Raw genomic sequence first — 19,226 nt, 5'->3', positions numbered from 1 at the left:
TGATCCTTTATATAGCAATTTGTTGTGTACTCAAAAAAACAAACATATTAAATGAAGGTTTAAGAAAATAATTGTGTTCTACATGTGATCTCTGATTTCTATAAACATTTCTATGTAAATACAAATGTGACCATTCTAAGCATACATAATAAGACTTTTATATACACCTGGATTAACTGCATGTATTTAAAGAGACATTCCAGCCAAAGTTGAAATGCACATCAGAGCATTTCAGTAATAAATATTTTAAAAAATGTTTCCCGTTTCAGTGAGAGCTTTTATTGAAAAGGAGCATAATACGCAAATGCGTTTTAACAAACTTATCTGCTTAGAGTCATAGGTGGCTTGCATCATTTATCTTAACTGATGATTCAAGGTGTCAAAGTGCTGATGAGAAACAGTTGTATTAAAAAATCCTTCTGTTCAAAATACAAATACACTGATGCGCATGTTAGTTTTGGCTTAAATGTATTAATGTACCTTTTATTTATCAAAACTAAATCATCCATATTCCAGTTCCATATCTTCAGCCATCTCCAAGTGATTTTTAAAGTATCTTAAAGTGACACCTTGCATTTAGTTTTAGCTCTTTCTTAAACAATACATTTCATTTTAGTAGTGAAGCACAAATTTTCAGCCAGAAAAACTTTATTTTGCGTATCAGAATGTGATGTAAGTGTAGAAGGCAAAAGTGTGGCAATGTTCTAACAAAAGACTAAAGTAATCTCACTGCACACTTCTGAAGTTCTCTTTTGGGCTGCCATTTCCAGTAAGTAGCAGTGGTGGATTTAGGTTGGTGCTGTACCAACAACATTATCAGGGCCATAGATTTAGAAGCCTGTACCTATTTACTAGGAGGACAAGGAGTGTTGTAAATAAGGCAAAATGGGGTTTAAATCAGAAAAACAGAGATAGCATTGTAGATATGATGACTTGATATTTAGCTTTGTGTTGTCATTTATTAGAACCACCCCTGGGAAAAATACACCTTTTGTAATTGCATACACAGCTTTATTTCATTGCTTATTGTACAGTATAATTTGCCTATTCCCCCCATAGCTCTGAAATCTGAAGGAGATGACTACTTCATTAATGGTGCTTGGACAATTGACTGGCCCAGGAAATTTGATGTAGCTGGCACAGCTTTCCATTACAAGCGTCCAACAGATGACCCAGAATCACTGGAAGCATTGGGGCCGACCACTGAAAGTCTCATAGTGATGGTAAAAAAAACCCTTTAAGTTCAAACTTCTGAATATTATTATTTCATTTTAGAAAGAATCGTTGTTATGATGATCTTATTCAGGTTTAAGTCATAGACACTAAGGTTAAATGTCACAGCTTTTCAATTCAGGGTCAATTTAACAGCGTTAAAGTCTTACATTTCCCTGCAATCATCTTGTTGCCGTACTGAACATTATAAAACCGTAGCCTAATGTTACTAGCTGTACAAGAAGCCTTATATGGTCAATAACAAGCTTGCAAGAAATTTCAGTGAACCGAAAGACTTAAGAGATTTTTTTGGCTTCTAGTCTCAAATGTAATGATTTTGCAAAGAACTGCTTAAGTTAGTAGTTAATGTTGTAAAGACTAGTTTTATGTATAAAGATAAAAGCAATAGTGTTGTCATATATGTGTCAGGGTACAGTTTTGTTATTAATCCTCTTTGCCTGGCAGAAGTAATTTGAAACAGGTGTGTATCCCAGACTGTTGAATTTTGTAACCATTTATTGACAGATTCTTCTTCAGGAACAAAACATGGGGATTAGATATAAATTTAATGTCCCCATCACACGCACAGGTAGTGGAGACAATGAAGTGGGATTTTCCTGGCATCACCTTCCTTGGTCTGAGTGCTCAGCAACTTGTGCTGGAGGTAAGCCTCAATACTAAAACAGAGATAATGTTTACTTCAGCCCTCTGGGGTTTGTCTAATGTGTACTACAAAATAATGTAAATATAAATTAGCAGACACATTATTTTGTATACATTGCTTTATATAATGCTGAGACACAGTATATTTAAATGCATTAACTATAGACTATATTTCATTTTTAAAGAGGAAGTACATTCTTCTAGTTGAATTCATACATGTACTTCAATAAATGTATGCAGCTAAACAAAGTAATAATATTTAAAGGGATATGAAACATAACATTTTTCTTCTTAAATGGGAAGAGTCCACAGCTGCATTTATTACTTTTGGGAATTTAGAACCTGGCCACCAGGAGGAGGCAAAGACACCCCAGCCACAGGCTTAAATACCTCGCCCACTTCCCTCATCCCCCAGTTATTCTTTGCCTTTAGTCACAGGAGGACGGCAGAGAAGTGCCGAAGATCGGAGTAGTCTCTTATGAAAGGTAGTAATCTTTGAAATGGGACTGGAGTTTTAAGTAATCCTGTCAGCCTCTCAGTGAGAGCATGGGTGAAAGTTAGAGTCCGTAGATGCAGGGAGAGTCTTTCTGTGAAACCATCCCGACTCATATTAACAGATACTTTGGCAATCAGCGTTGACGAGTTTCGCTGCCTGCCTTTATTCATTAAAGTCCATGTCAGAAGCGAGGCTACTATCTGTCACACTTGAAAGGCTGTGTTCCTGTTCCACGGCGTAGATTCCGGTAAGATCGTTTCATTTTATTTCAATATATGACTGTAATGTTAAACAAAAGAAGTCAGTGTCCCAGTGGGACTCCTTTATCTTATGGAATCAAGGGTTAATATCTCCTGACGGGATTTATTGAACAGGGGGGGCTGTAATCATGTTTATGTGATTTTGTCTGCTATTGTGTAGCTTTTCGGACATAACGGCCTTACTTTATCTTTTTGTGCAGTCCTAGGAACTGGCACAGTTTTTTGGCTTACACGATGCACCTCGTGACTGGGTGTGGTCACGTATTCCATTTCCGCACTTTGACCGAGTGTTGACGGAGTCTGTTTGTTTGTTGTCTGGTTCACCGGAGGTGGTGAGTGCCCCAGCCATTGGAGGTGTAAGGTGCCGTTAGTGTTTGCCCATAATTGCAATCTCCAAGTTATGGAGGATTCTGATTTTTTGGAGACGGATTTCTCCGATTCGCAAATACGTCTTGCGAAGAGTATGAAATGGCACAAGGGCTATCCATGCCCATTAGTTATGTTCCGATTGCCGTTCTAGAGTACTCTCTTCCTCCGTATCAGGGAGTTTAGAGTGCATTGAGCCACCTTCCCCTGAGAATTCCATGTCCAGGAGGCGCATGCCCCAGAACCTTCTTTTGCTAAGCAAGCAGGTGTCCCTATAGCCGTTACTCATTCTCCGGAAGGTGGCTTGTTTCCTCCAGAGGTTACAGCACAGTTCCGCTTGGCCATATCTATGGCGCTGGCACAATTATATCTCCCTAATGAGTTACTTTTAAGATTCTGTCCATGTTCTGTTAACCGGGGTTCGTTGGGCGTGGGATCGCCTGAGTCCGTCCGACCTTCTGGGGAAGCGATGTCCCCTGAGGCTTCAGAAGCCACACCCTCGGGGCCGGGGTCGCCCATCGACCCGGTGGGGAATAATTTTGCCTTCCGTTATAGACTGGCATGTCTCCATGTTTTGTTAAGGCATGTTTCGGCTGTGCTGGAGGATTCCAGACCTACTTGGCCGAAGGATCCCCGGTCTTCTGTGCCGGACGGCAAACTAGACTAGACGGGTGGGGATGAAGCAATCTCCTTATTGTCTGTTTTTCTTTCTTTTAGTATCTGTTCCAGTTCTGAGCTTAGGCCTCTAACCGGCTGGTCTGGTTGACGTGCCGTTTTTCTTGGGCGTTCACCCTCAGGTGCTGCCTTCATTTGATTTAATCTGATTAGGATATATTTGAATGGTTTTAAGAAGCTTATGTCTGCTATAATTTTCTAGTTTGGGAATATTCTTTCTCTGGAACTGATACTTGCGATTTTGTGGTCGCGTCCGCACTTCCTTGGAAGCTGCGCATTTTTCTACAACAGAACTTAGTTATGATTATACTTTGTTTTGATCCCTCTGGGGCTTCGATTTTCTTTCTTGGACCTTGGACAGTTTTTGGTGTTCCTTGTGCCTGGCAGGTACTGGTCGGGCGCTAGCTGCTGTTCCTTAAGGTTCATGTCACCCGCGTGGTGCCGGTGTGCTGGTTATCCTATTGGGTGTCGAGTCGTTCACTTTATTGGAGTATTCGTTTTATTTTATATTTATCCATTGCTTGAGGGGGTGTTTTTCGTTACTTATACGTCGACTTGCTCCTTGTCCTCGATGAATGGAGAATTGGAGGGATTGTATAGGGCCTCTCCCGTTCCTTATGTGGGGATCCATCTAGGATTCCTTGTGGGTTCTGGAGGCTTCACCTCGGAACCAAAGTTCTCCATTCCCAAGGGGTTTGGAGGTTCGGATGACTGCTGGACAGTTGGGGTACCAGTTGCGATGATGATTTTCATTTCCATCTTGGCATTTTCCGGGTGTCTGTTTCCTTGTGGCCTAGTCGCAGGTGCCCCTCGAGGTTGCTGGGACTGGTTTTTCCCTTTTTGGGTGGTCTGGTCATCTGAGTTTGGATATGTCCGTTCTTCCCCTTTTTTCTGTATATTGCATGCTCTCATAGGATGGAGCGCAGGGGTTGTGTTTCTCCTCCTTTTTTCCCGGCAACCGCCTCTGATCCGCTTCTCAGCGGGAATTGAGGGGTTGCCCATGTTATTCATGGTACAGTATTTCAGGGTCTGATCCTGTGAGGATCTTTGACTCTCCAACTAGGAGTTTAGGGGGTCTCTTAATTGTCCACATGGCTAAGGTTGTGTGTTGAATCCAGCTATTATGGCATGTTCTCCGTTTTATGGAAACCTGTCCCTAGTTAACTCTGGGGTCCCTGGACTGGGAATGTTGCACTCGATCCTCTAGGAGCTCTTGGTTTCTGGGGTTGCAAGCGGAGGGTCTAGGGTTCAGATCCACCTACGGGTGTGGATTGCCATCTCGGAAGCCTGTCTAGAGGTCTTTCTAGGATCCTGATGTGAGTGTCTTGCGAGTGTCTAATGTTCTAGGACATTGGGGTGTGCTAGGCGCTACCTAGTGTGCCCTTTTATGTATGAGGCAACTTGGTGGTTCCTCAGGATGTACAGCCTGTCCCCGGTTTCGGGGGGTCCAGCTTAGGATCATGTCTCTTGTCTGAGATTTTGGGGTCCGGGCTGCTGCGCTCGGTCCTGGGCGGTTCAGTTTCAAACTTTAGCTGTTAGAACATCTGCTTGTCCTTTCGGGGAGTTGGTTTTTCACTCTCATGGGAGATTTGGTATTTGCCTGAAGGTTAGTTTGCTGCCTTTCTTTTACCATTCTCTTTGGTCTCTTCGCCTTGCCTACAGCTGGGGAAATGGTCTCCTTGGCTTTGCACTTTTGGGGAGGATTTGGAAATATACAGTTTCCATGGAGACCCTGTGCGTCCTTATCTTCTCGTTTGAGGATTCTTTTCTTCCCTCCTTGCGTGTGTGATGTCAGGGGGGCTGGCTCTGGTGCTAGGGTATCGTGGTGGCTCTGTGCCCTATCTTCCTTTTTGGGATTGTTCCTTCTTAGAGACAGGGACTGTGTATGGGTTCGTAACCCGAACATATTGAGCCAGCTGTAGTAGCCTGATGGTTGCTTTGCTGCCTAGCAAGTGGAAGGTTTGCAGTTTGAAACCAGCTGCAGTTACTTTCATTTGGATTGTGTACTAGCAAGCTTTATATTTCTGTCATGGATTTGTGGCAGCTTGACAGCTGCTATTAATTGGTCAGAGGGTTCTCCAATGGGTAGTTTCCTCTTAGAACCTCCACTCTCTTGTGAGGCGGACGTTACCAGCACTTTTTTGGGTTGGGCCCGTTTCTTGGAGAGTAGGTCGGGGATCTGTCTGCTCTCTTGGGTCTGACCATGTACTTTTGTTGTCCCTGTTATCCTCCCTGGTTTTGGGTTCACAGGTGTTCCTTCCTCCATTAGTTGCATTGCGGCTGGTGTTGGTTGTCTTCTGGGATCTGGACTTTCCTGGTTGAGAGTTACTGTCGATAATTCGGCACTCTCTATGGGATGGGCTCCCATGTTGACTTTGGTTCAGCTTTGCTGCCCGGGAGCTTGAACTTGCGAGTTCTGTCAGTTGTTGTTCTGTGTTTCACAGGGCGCCCTCTTTTTCTGTTGGGGCAGTTGGTTTTTCCATCCTGCCGGTGAGCTCCGTGTTTTTCCTTCGGTCCTGATATAGGTTTCCTACCTATATGTGGCTAGTTTTAGCGGTGGTGTCTGCTAGACTAGGGTTCAGTGGAGAGCTTGTGGCTTCCTGGAGCACCATATGTTTTCTGGTGTTGTGTCAGGGGACCTGTGGAGGGATTTTGTTCTTCCTCGCGATCGCTGTCTCATAGGTTGGAAGTGTGTCTTTGGGAGTTGGACTTTATAGAGATTTCTTTTCCCTGGGTGGTTGTTCTTTTCCCTGGGTGGTTGTTCTGTAACAGCCTTTGTTTCGCTTTGTCTTTGGGTTTTTTACCCTATTCTGAAGGTCCTTTGGATCTCCTTTTTGGGTACTCCTTTCTCCCCTTTGGGGGTAGGTGGAGGTGCTTTTCCTTGGGGTAAGTTTGTGGGATTTGGGAGCCTGCAGGACTTGGTTCCTTGGGGGCTTTTTGCTCAGTGGAATCTAAGGATTTTGACTGGTCTCCAGCACGGCATGCCGGTTGTTTAACTGATGGGCAGTTATTTTTGTTTTTTTCAGTTTTTATGGGTAATTTCAGGCTCTGGTGCCCTTCGAAGGGGCCGCCTTCTGTACCCGCCCTTTGTTTGCATTCAGTGTCTATAGCTTGGGTATTGTTTTCCCAAAAGTAATGAATGCAGCTGTGGACTCTTCCCGTTTTAAGAAGAAAAACTTAAATTATGCTTACCTGATAAATTTGTTTCATGATTCAGATAGAGCATGCATTTTTAAACAACTTTCTTATTTTCTTATATTATCAATTTTTCTTTGTTCTCTTGGTTTATTTTGTTAAAAAGCAGGGACGTAAGCTCAGGAGCCGGCCCATTTCTGGAGCATTATATGGCAGCAGTTTTGCAAAAATGTTATCCATTTGCAAGAGCACTAGAGGGCAGCACTATTTACTGCCATGTAATGCTCCAGGTGCCTACCTAGGTATCTCTTCAACAAAGAATATCATGGGAACTAAACAAATTTGATAATAGAAGTAAATTGGAAACTTTTTTTTAATGTTATGCTCTGTCTGAATCACAAAATAATGTTTTTGGGTGTCCCATCCCTTTAAAATAGGACTTTTTTAAAAAACATATTTTAATGAAGATGCATATTTTGTTTTACTTTTTAAAGTTCTCAGTCATTTCCCTAAACCCCTGCTTCACATTAGGGTGATGTGTATCATATTTAAAATCGAGGTATGTACAGTATCTTACAAAAGTGACTACACCCCTCACATTTTTGTAAATATTTTATTATATCTCTTCATGTGACAATACTGAAGAAATGACACTTTGCTACAATGTAAAGTAGTGAGTGTACAGCCTATATAACAGTGTACATTTTCTGTCTGCTAAAAGTAACTCAGCACACAGCCATTTATGTCTAAACCATTGGCAACAAAAGTGAGTACACCCCTAAGTGGAAATGTCCAAATTGGGCCCAATTAGCCATTTCCCTACCCGGTATCATGTGACTCGTTAGTGTTACAAGGTCTCAGGTGTGAATGGGGAGCAGGTGTGTTAAATTTGGTGTTATCGCTCTCACGCTCTCTCATACTGGTCACTGGAATTGCAACATGGCACCTCATGGCAAAGAACTCTCTGAGGATCTGAAAAAAAAGAATTGTTACTCTACATAAAGATGGCCTAGGCCAAGGGTGGGCAAGAGGTAGATTGCGGCCTACCAGTGGACCGCAAGTGAATTTTGAGGTGACCGCCTGGAAGATTTCAAAAGTCTTCATAATAAGAGAAATATTTCTCACACATCTAGATTCTGAGTGAAGAGCCTCACCGACTGTAGATGTATGAGAAATTTTTGTTATGCAACATGTACTTCAGCGACGCGGCTGTAGCTGAACTCGCTGCCCCAGCTTTGGTTACTGCCTGTCCCAAAATCTCCTACTTTTTGTCTCAAGAGCATTCAGTCCACAGTACAGACTCTTCATGCGCCAGGCTGAGAGGCTGCTCGGTTTCCCTGGGTTTGGCAGTTCCAGGTCCTGCTTTGTCTAATATTCTGCTGCTACTTTCTAGTTCTGTCCTCAGTTACTTGTCACCAGGCTATGCTGGGTGAATGGTCTGGTGTTTTTTTTCCCAGGGTCTGTTACTCCCCTCAGGTTCTTTTACTTACTCTTACACTTACTTTTACTTACTCTTACACTTACTTTTACTTACTCTTACACTTACTTTTACTTACACTTACTTTTACTTACTCTTACACTTACTTTTACTTACTCTTACACTTACTTTTACTTACACTTACTTTTACTTACTCTTACACTTACTTTTACTTACTCTTACACTTACTTTTACTTACTCTTACACTAATATTCGCTATACTTTGTGCTAGTTTCTGCAGCTTTCTGTCTCCAGAATTTGTTGTCACCAAATTGTGCCGGTCAGTGCTGTTGCTGCTATACCAGTCTCTGGTTGCTGTGTAAGGCGGTACAGAGCCTGCAGGTCCTGCTGCTGTCAATGTCCCAACTATTTGCAGTAGTCTTCAGCTAGTAGCGGACGGATGTAGAGCAGCCAACAGGACCTGCCCCCTAATCAACCTGACATGGCGTTCAGCCAATAAAATTACTTTGTAGAATAAGTCTGTCTATTATTGGCTGAGAATAGGTAATTGTCATTGTTGTACCTGAGCTGTGGGTTTCCCATGTGTTCCAGGCTTGACTACTCCGCTAGCCCTAGACTCGAGCCATCTTGATTGTGAGACTACTTATTCATACGCAGGCGCGGTACACAGATAAGGTTGCTTGATGGTCCCAGTGTGACAGAAAGAGAGAGCTTTCACAGTAGGTAAAGAGCGCGGCTGTATTTATTATTAAAGAGTGTGGCTGATTTTTAAAGCTGTATTATTTGTAGCAAAAATACAATTTTCAGCCAGCAGGTCCTATTTGAGGCAAAAATACAATATTCAGCCAGCGACTGGTGTTTTATTTTTTTTAGTTAGGTGACCATGTCACTTGGAATAAAATTAGAGATAGCCCTTGCCTTACAAAAGTCTGCCCACCCCTGGCCTCGGCTATAAGAAGATTGCCAAGACCCTGAAACTGAGCTGCAGCAGGGCAAGACCATACAGCGATTTCACAGGACAGGTTCCACTCAGAACAGGCCTCGCCATGGTCGACCAAAGAGGTGCTCAGCGTCATATCCAGAGGTTGTCTTTGGGAAATAGACGTATGAGTGCTGCCAGCATTGCTGCAGAGGTTGAAGGATACGCCGCACACTGCATCAAATTGGCCTGCATAGCTGTCATCCCAGAAGGAAGCCTTTTCTAAAGATGATGCACAAGAAAGCCCACAAACAGTTTGCTGCAGACGAGCAGACTAAGGACATGGATTACTGGAACCATGTTCTGTTGTCTGATGCGACAAAGATAAACGTATTTGGTTCAGGTAGTGTCAAGCGTGTGGCGGCAACCAGGTGAGGAGTACAAAGTCAAGTGTGTCTTGCCTACAGTCAAGCATGGTGGTGGGAGTGTCATGGTCTGGGCCTGCATGAGTGCTGCGGCACTAGGGAGCTACAGTTCATTGAGGGAACCATGAATACCAACATGTACTGTGACATACTGAAGCAGAGCATTATCCCCTCCCTTCGGAGACTGGGCCGCAGGGCAGTATTCCAACATGATAACGATCCCAAACACACCTCCAAGACGACCACTGCCTTTCTAAAGAAGCTGAGGGTAAAGGTGATGGACTGGCCAAGCATGTCTCCAGACCTAAACCCTATTGAGCATCTTTGGGGCATCCTCAAACGGAAGGTGGGGGAGTGCAAGGTCTCTAAAATCCACCAGCTCCGTGATGTTGTCATGGAGGAGTGGAAGAGGACTCCGGTGGCAACTTGTGAAGCTCTGGTGAACTCCATGCCCAAGAGGGTAAGGTAGTGCTGGAAAATAATAGTGGCCACACAAAATATTGACACTTTGGGCCCAATTTGGACATTTCCACTTAGGGGTGTACTCACTTTTGTTGCCAACAGTTTAGACATTGATGGCTGTGTGTTTAGTTATTTTGAGAGGACAGCAAATTTACACTGTGATACAGGCTCACTACTTTACATTGTAGCAAAGTGTAATTTCTTCAGTGTTGTCACATGAAAAGATATATATAAAATATTTACAAAAATGTGAGGGGTGTACTCACTTTTGTGAGATACTGTGTGTGTCATTGAATGACTGTGTGTTTGAGGAAGTTACTGTTAATGTTTTATTTGCACTTTTAACCTATTCTATATGTTTAAAACATTATAGTAAAGCATTTTAAACTGTTAACTCTATCAGAGGAGGTTGTATGAAAAATATTAAAGCACCATTAAAGCGAAGAAAAACTACATGCTCTAATTTGTTAGAGCATGTCATTTTAGCACTAGCAATCCTTCAACACACAGTCAAACAGCAGAGGGTTTAAATACATAGTTAAAATCTTCTCAGGAGCCGCAGAGCACTGCTGGTCCAGAGCGAAAACTGCTGGTTACTGAATCGGCAGCAGCAGCCATGCAGCTGAGTCGTATACCTACACCTGCTGATTGGGCCAGTGTCAGTTTCAGATTGGCTGACAAAGACAACTATTGCAGTTATAGTGGTGGACACGCCCCAGTACTGAAAAATGCTTTTTTTAGATGCTTCAAGGAGAAAATATTAAAGTTGCTTTAAATTCTAAGAAACAATAGGTTTTACTCAGATGAGTATTGTTTTTTGAGGTGTTTGCAGAAAACACTGACCGAGAAAATGAAAGGGACATTAAACACTTTGTACTATAAAATTATATGTATAAATTATAGTAGTATGTATATGTAGTAAAAAAAATATACACACGTTATTTATTTTCTACCGTTTTCCTGTGAAACCTGTGGATTTTACAATCCCTGTTTAAAGTGGAAGTGCAGCTTTCAGTCCTAACACTGCTATACTTCATTCATTGCGCACTCTAGTGTTCATTTATAAATAGCCTTAAAGGGACACTAAAGTCAAAATTAAACTTTCATGATTCAGATAGAGCATGCAATTTTGAGTAACTTTCTAATTTCCTTCTATTATCATTTTTCTTTGTTTTCTTGGTATCTTTATCTGATAAGCAGGAATGTAAGCTTATAAGCCGGCCCATTTTTGTTTCAGACCTGGGTTGCACTTGCTTATTGGTGGCTAAATGTAGCCACCAATTAGCAAGCGCTAGCCAGTGTGCTGAACCAAAACTGAGCCGGCTCCTTACCTTACATTCCTACTTTTTCAAATAAAGATAGCAAAAGAATGAATAAAAATTGATAATAGGAGTAAATTAGAAAGTTTCTTAAAATGTCATGCTCTATCTAAATCATGAAAGAAAAAAAATTGGGTTTTCTATCCCTTTAAGTGGCCTTAGCAGAAAAACCTAAGTTACAACATGGCAGATCTTGTTGCTTTCTGGACACAAACTTTAGACTTCTTTTTTCCCCCCAGTATTTGAATAATTAATTTACATTTTAAAAATACATCTACATATTGTTCTCGGACTCGTCGTTTCTTTGAATACACCATTCTGCCAAGCAGTTATCTGGTGTTTAATGGCCATTTAAGTGAAGCAACTGACTTCTGCATAGTTAAACTGTGAAAACTAACTGTACTAACACATATGGGGTTTAGAGATGGAAGTGCAAGGATTTACAAAATATGCCTTTGCTTGTGTTTAAATTTTTTTTTAATAGTTCTTCATAATGTGTCAACAATAGGATTACACTCATACAAAACTTTGTTTTTAAAGGGATACTAAACCCCAATTTTTTCTTTCATAATTTAGGTAGATCATGCAATTTTAAGCAACTTTCTAATTTACTCCTATTATGATTTTTTTTTGTTCTCTTGATATCTTTATTTGAAAAATCATAAATGTGAGCATAGGAGCCGACCCATTTTTGGTTCAGTAGCTGGGTAGTGCTTGCTGATGGTATGCCTACATTTAGCAACCAATCAGCAAGCGCTACCCAGGTGCTGAACCAAAAATGGTCTGGCTCTTAAGCTTACATTCCTGCTTTTTTAAATAAAGATAGCAAGAGAACAAAGAAAAATTGATAATAGTAGTAAATTAGAAAGTTGCTGAAAATTGCATGCTCTGTCTGAATCATGAAAGAAAAAAAATTGGGTTTAGTGTCCCTTTAATGCCAAAAATGTTGACTGATTTAAAACTTGCTCATTTGAATGTATGACAATGTGAATTCCAGGTAATTTTAAACCATATTTTAAACATTTGTTTTCTAGCGTCTAGCAATCCTTTAGAAAAGCTTATAAAATGATTGATCTTCAAAAATCCCCATAGACTTTAAAGGTGAATTTGGACAAAACAACATTAGATACATTTTCTAAAGATTTGTGAGAGTCCCCTTTATTCGGAAATGCAATTCTTGAAGGTTTGCCCTGCCCTTGAAATATACAGGTGAATACCTATCTAGTGTGTATGATTTGCAGCATGTTCGTTTGAAAGGAGCTGTGGATATGAAATGGTTTTGAGCTTTTTTGCTTCCTAGTTTAAAATCATATTGTAAGTCAAATTTCAGGGAGTGACACACACACATGATATACTGTTTTTTTTCATCAGGACCAGGAAATTCAAAATATACCATTATTACATTTATGATTCATGTCTTATGAGATAGCTGCGTCAAAAACTGTAAAAAATAAAAAAAAGTATATATTTTTCTTAGATAACTGTTACTGTGATCACCTTATAAAATTGTCATCATGAGTAGCCACATGTGAAATAGGGTCCATGCGGCCTTTGGGGGTTATAATATAGATTAGAGAGGCCCCATTGTTCAGAACAGAAATAAAAGCACTTTTTTTCTTGCAAGGTGTTCACTGATACCACAGGGATCACCTGTCTATACATACAAAATTGATATGTTTATTTTTCAAAGATCTGTTTCTCTTTCAAATGAGGGTTCGTGGAGGAGGGGTATGAAGAACCTCCCTTCATCCAGCTTCCTTGGAGTTACAGTGTGCTTCCTGGTTTTGCCCTTTTTGTAAAGCCTGGGAGTTCTGCCCTTTAAGCCATCAACGATCCCTGGCCTGTAGTGAGGGGGGATCACCGAAAACAGTGTAATGCGCCTACAGGTTGTGCATGACGAGAACGCCTCGTCTTGTGTATCAAAGTGGTGGAGGTGCATGAAATGCATTTAGTGTTTAGTGTCCCCTTAAAGGGACACTCAAGTCAAAATAAACTTACATGATTCAGATAGAGCATGCAATTTTAAGACACTTTCCATTATACTTCCATTATAATATTTTGCACAGTCTTTTTATATACACATTTTTTGAGGCATTAGCTCCTACTGAGCATGGGCACAAGCTCACAGGGTATACGTTTACTAGTCTGTGATTGGCTGATGTCTGTTACATAGTATAGGGGGTGGAAAATGGGAGAAAAAGTACATTTGTCAGATAAAAAATCTGCTTATTTGAAATTCTAAGTGTTAAATCATTGTCTTTTTATTATGCACTGGTTAATTATGTAATTCTACTGCATTGCGTGGTCCTTTAAGGAGATTAAAAAAAAAAGTATTCAGATAGTTTGGGATAATGCAGATTAGTCCATTACAATATATTTCTGATGTCCAGTTTTTTTAACCTTATTACCCACACTTTGCTTTGAAATTAAAATGCTGATGTTTATTAACATTAAATATATTTTTTTAAAACAAGACTTCCAGTTGACACAACTTCTGAAATATTGCTTTTGTTTACAAACTTATTGGAGGATTCTACATATATCTCCTAAAATGGGTAGCTGGATTCTCAATATACTTAAGGGTTAGGCAGTTTTGAATACATGTGTCAGCCCCTAGCTTTAACCTTTTGAAGGTTAATATTTTTAACGCAGCGTTCAATTTGAAACTTTTTTTACGTACCCACACAGTGAATGTTGTAGAAATATACAGTAAACCGTGTACAGATGCGAACTGTGGCCGAACATATGTCCTACAATTTACATCTTATAACACCCTAATAAAAGCTGATTTTTTACAGTCGCTCAACCTAAAGCAGATTTAGCCATCAGTTGGATAACTCTAAGCACCCTTCTGATCTTTGTTCCCAGGGATACTAAAACTTAACCATTTTATGTGAACCAGATTAACGTGCACGCAAACAGTTCCCCCCTCCCTGTTAACATACATTTTTCTTATCAGCTTGGGTCTCTTAACATTTTTTGCTAAGTTTCTTCACCAAATTTGGCTTTAATGTTGTTAAAGGGACATTATACACTAGATTTTTCTTTGCATAAATGTTTTATAGATGATCCATTTATATAGCTCATACAGTTTTTTTAAAAAAAATAAAAGAATAGTTTTGCTTATTTTTAAAGAACATTGCTCTGATTTTCAGACTCCTAACCAAGCCCCAAAGTTTTAGGAGAATACCGGCGTTTACCTTCTCCAGCTTGCTTCTGTTTGTCTAAAGGGTCTTTTTATATGTAAAGGAAGGGGGAGGGGGTGTCTATTTCCCACTTGCAGTGGGTGTTCCAGTAACCTTTAAAACAGTGCTAAACTGGAAGTGTCTAAGCAAGTTTTTAAACAGTTTTATACTGGATTTTTGATCAGTATCTGTGCATATTATTCTTTATAGTAGTGTCTATTACATGCAGTTATATGAAAATTGGTGTATACTGTCTCTAAGTATGACAATGGTTAAAAAAAGTGTTTAAATAAATACTACTGTAATTAGTAAACTATATCAATGTGCAAAACATGCATGTTATGCTAAGTCAAATAAATTACAGTAAAATAAAATTCAACTTCATATAGTATGTCAAAAGAAGTAATGTATTCAGAAGTGACGGTTAAAAATAGAATCAGGGTGATATATACTCCTAATCATTAGCCGTTGAATCCCATTTTTAACACATCAGAAAATTAAAGGGATATGAAACCAACATTTTGTTTTTAATGATTCAGATAGAGCAGGCATCCTCAAACTTGGCCCTCCAGAGGTTTTGGAACTACATTTTCCATGATGCTCAGCCAGCTGATATGCTGGCTTAGCATCATGGGAAATGTAGTTCCAAAACTTCTGTAGGACCAAGTTTGAGGATGTCTGAGATAGAACATACAATTTTAAGCAGCTTTCTAATTTACGCCTTTTTCAATTTTTCTTCATTCTCTTGGTATCTTTATTTGGGAAAAAAAAACAGTAATGTAAGCTTAGGAGCCGGCCCATTTCCTTCCATAAGGCAGGGAGAGTCCACGACTTCATTCCTTACCGTTGGGAAATACAACACCTGGCCACCAGGAGGAGGCAAAGACATCCCAGCCAAAGGCTTAAATATTCCTCCCACTTCCCCTATCCCCCAGTCATTCTTTATCTTTCGTCACTATAGGAGGTGGCAGAGAAGTGTCAGAAGATTTGGATAGTCCTGTAATGGGTATGTCCCCTTCAAGAAAGGACTGGAGTTTTAAGTAATCATGCCTCTCAGTGAGAGTATTGATGAAAGTTAGAGTCTGGAGATGCAGGGAAAGTTTTTCTGTGAACCCATCCAGACTGCTTGCTGTTACACACTCAAGTCCATGTCAGACGCGCTGCTGCAAGACTGACACACTTGAGAGGCTGTGTCTGTTCCACAGCATGGATCCTGGTGGGTAAGACCGATTTTTATATATACACTTTCAAATGCTATACAGGGTCACAGTGTGGGTATATGCAAAGCTATGGATGACTCTAATACTACATTAGAAGGTTTTGCTCCTTCTGTACTGATTAATAATTCCTGTTTATATTGCGAGGAGGGTTTGGTTTGCCCGTCTGCTCAATTTTGTTCCATTTGCCTAAACACTGTTTTAAAGTCTAAGAAGGGAGACAAGCCTGCTAATACTCATAGCGCTATTGGCCCCTCTGAGCCTTCTACTTCTCAGGAATCTGGGTCCCGAGAAATTACTACCCTTTCTACATTACCCCCTCCAAATGCAGTTCCCCGCGGCTCATCTAATCCTCCATCTGGAGGGGGCCTTTTCCCAGCGGATTTTACCGCACATTTACAATCGGCGGTGTCTGCGGCCCTGAGTGCCTTACCTCGCTCTAAGAAACGCAAGAGAAAGGTTAAACATAGTTCTCCTTACCTATAGAGTCATCTAAATATTTGTCGGATTTAGCTACTATGTCCCAGCTATCAGAGGATGAGTTAAAGTCTGTAGCTTCAGAGGGTGAACTTTCTGTTTCGGAAACTTCAGTTTTTAAACCTCCTTCAGCGGAGGAACCCTCCTTTAGATTTAAAATTGAGCATCTGCGTTTTTTATTTAAGGAGGTTCTGTCTACGCTAGAGGTTCCAGAGGCTACACTCCCTGAGGAACCTAAGATCCCTAAATTAGACAGGGTTTATGAAGATAGGAAAGTCCCTCTAACTTTTCCTGTGCCAGTTAAGATGGCAAACTTTATTAGTAATGAATGGGAAAGAGTAGGAATTTTTTTTCCCCCTCGTCTACTTTTTAAAAATTATTCCGGTCCCTGACTCTCAGATAAATTTGTGGGGCTCCATCCCTAAGGTGGATGGCGTTATCTCTACACTGACTAAGCATACTGCTATCCTTTTCAACATACGGGGGTTTTTATTTCAACCGGCGGTAGCCACGGTTACTAGAGCAGCTTCGAGGATATTCAGGAAAGAATTAAAGCACTGAGAATTGATAACTCTTTCATCTGTGATGCAAATATGCAGATTATTCACAAAAATGCAAAGACTTCTGGCTTTCCGGTCCTAGCCCGTCGGTCTCTCTGGTTGAAGTCTTGGTCTGCATATATGACTTCTAAATCCAGACTCCTTTCTCTTCCTTTCAAGGGGAAGATTTTATTCAATACAGGGCTGGACTCCATTATTTCTACAGTTACCGGAGGGAAGGGTGCCTTCCTACTGCAGGACAAGAAAAATAGGCCTAAGGGACAACAATTGTCTAATTTTCATTCCTTTCGTTCTGACAAATCACAACAACACCAATCCTCATCCAAGTCCGAGCAGCCCAAGGGTACTTGGAAGCCGGCTCAGTCCTCAGTCCAAACAGACTAAGAAGCCCGCCAAGAACAAATCGGCATGAAGGGGCGGCCCCTGATCCAGGATCGGGTCGAGTAGGTGGCAGACAGTCTCTTTTTTTTTAGACACTTGGTTCCAGGATGTACAGAATCCTTGGGTCCTGAAGATTTTATCTCAAGGATACAGGAAAGGATTCAAGTCTCATCCGCCCAGGGGCAGATTCCTACTCTCCAGTCTGTCTAAAAAACCAGAAAAGAGGGCTGCCTTCTTAGGTTGCATACGGGATCTCTCCTCTCCTGGTACCTACAGCAGAAAGAGGTTTGGGGATTTATTCAAACCTTTTTGTGTTTCCAAAGAAGGAGGGAACTTTTTGTCCAATTCTGGACCTAAAGTGCCTTAAAAAGTTTCTGTGTGTTCCCTCTTTCAATATGGAGACAATTCGGTCAATCCTTTCTCTGGTTCAGAAAGAACAGTTTATGACCACAATAGACCTGAAGAATGCATACCTTCACGTCCCGATACACAGAGAACATTTTCAGTTCCTGAGGTCTGCCTTTCTGGACCAGCACTTCCAGTTCAAAGCTTTTCCGTTTGGCCTAGCTACTGCTCCAAGGATATTTTTGAAGTTTCTGGGAGCTCTTCTAGCCGTTGCTAGAACACGAGGTATTGTAGTAGCGCCTTACCTGAATGATATCTTGGTACAGTCACCATCTTTTCGTCTAGCGGAAGGACATTCAGAGTCCCTTCTCAATCTTCTTTGATCACATGGATGGAAGATAAACTTGGAAAAGAGTTCCTGGGAACAATAATAGACTCCATATCCATGAGAATATTCCTCACAGATCAGAGACGTTGCACGCTAACTTCTGCATATCTTGCCCTCCAGGCCTCCTCGAGAGCCTCAGTGGCTCAGTCTATGGAGGTGATCGGACTCATGGTGTCTTGTGTAGACATCATTCCTTTTGCCAGTTTCCATCTTAGACCCTTACAACTATGCATGCTGAGACAATAGAACGGCGACCATTCAGATCTGTCTCGACAACCTGTTGAGAGACTCGCTCTCCTGGTGGCTCTGTCCAGATCATCTGTCCCAAGGCACGTGCTTCTTGAAACTGTCTTGGGAGATTGTGACTACGGACACAAGCCTTTCCTGCTGGGGAACCGTTTGGGGTGCCAAGAAGGCACAAGATCTGTGGACTCGGGAGGAGTCCTTCCTTCCTATCAGTATTTTGGAACTCGGGCAATCTTCAATGCCTTGAAAGCTTGGCCCCTTCTGAGTTCGTCCCAGTTTATCAGATTCCAATCAGACAATATTACCTGGGTTGCCTACATTAACCTCAGCAATGAGAGAAGTATCTCAGATTTTAGAGTGGACGGAGACTCACAGATGTACGCTGTCAGCGATCCACATTCCGGGTGTGGACAACTGGGAAGTGGACTTCCTCAGCAGGCAATCTTTTCACCCAGGGGAATGGTCTCTTCACCCAAGGTGTTTGCCGAGATATGCAGCGAGTGGGGGACGCTGGAGATAGATCTCATGGCATCCCGCCTCAATACCAAGCTACCCAGGTATAGGTTGAGGGATCCTAAGGTGGAAAGGATAGATGCCCTATCAGTATCATGGAGGGTCAGACTCATATATCTTTTTCCTCCATTACCGCTTCTCCCTCGTGTGGTGTCTCACATCAAGCAGGAGCGAGCATCAGTGATTCTGAGTGCTCCATCGTGGCTGCAAGGACGTGATTTGCGGATCTGGTGGGGAGGTCCTCATCTCCTCAGTGGAGGTTACCTTGTCACAGAGATCTGCTGATACAGGGTCCCTTCGTTCATCAAAATCTAGATTCTCTGAGGCTGACTGCGTGGAGATTGAATGCTTAGTCTTAGCCATAAAGTGTGGAGGACTTACTTGTACTGGTGTGTAGAGCGTGGCTTTTCCTGGAATAAGGTTAAGGTTGCCAGAATTTTAGCTTTTCTCCAGAATGGACTGGAGAAGGGTTTATCTGCTAGTTCCTTGAAGGGACAGATATCAGCCTTGTCGGTGTTACTGCATAAAAGATTGGCCGAGCTTC

The 19,226-nt window shown here is 41.5% G+C and overlaps 1 protein-coding gene across 1 annotated transcript in view; it reads left to right on the top strand.

Annotated features, from left to right (window-relative positions):
- Nucleotides 1-19,226, top strand: part of ADAMTS6 (ADAM metallopeptidase with thrombospondin type 1 motif 6) — a 400,513-nt gene that overhangs the window by 333,242 nt on the left and 48,045 nt on the right. The window contains 2 exon segments of the mRNA XM_053701330.1: nucleotides 1,060-1,223; nucleotides 1,738-1,876. Coding sequence (XP_053557305.1) covers nucleotides 1,060-1,223; nucleotides 1,738-1,876 — 303 coding nt within the window.

Source organism: Bombina bombina, chromosome 2 (genome assembly GCF_027579735.1).
Source record: "Bombina bombina isolate aBomBom1 chromosome 2, aBomBom1.pri, whole genome shotgun sequence".
Lineage (NCBI taxonomy): Eukaryota > Metazoa > Chordata > Amphibia > Anura > Bombinatoridae > Bombina > Bombina bombina.
This window is presented reverse-complemented; position numbering and strand designations above follow the sequence as displayed.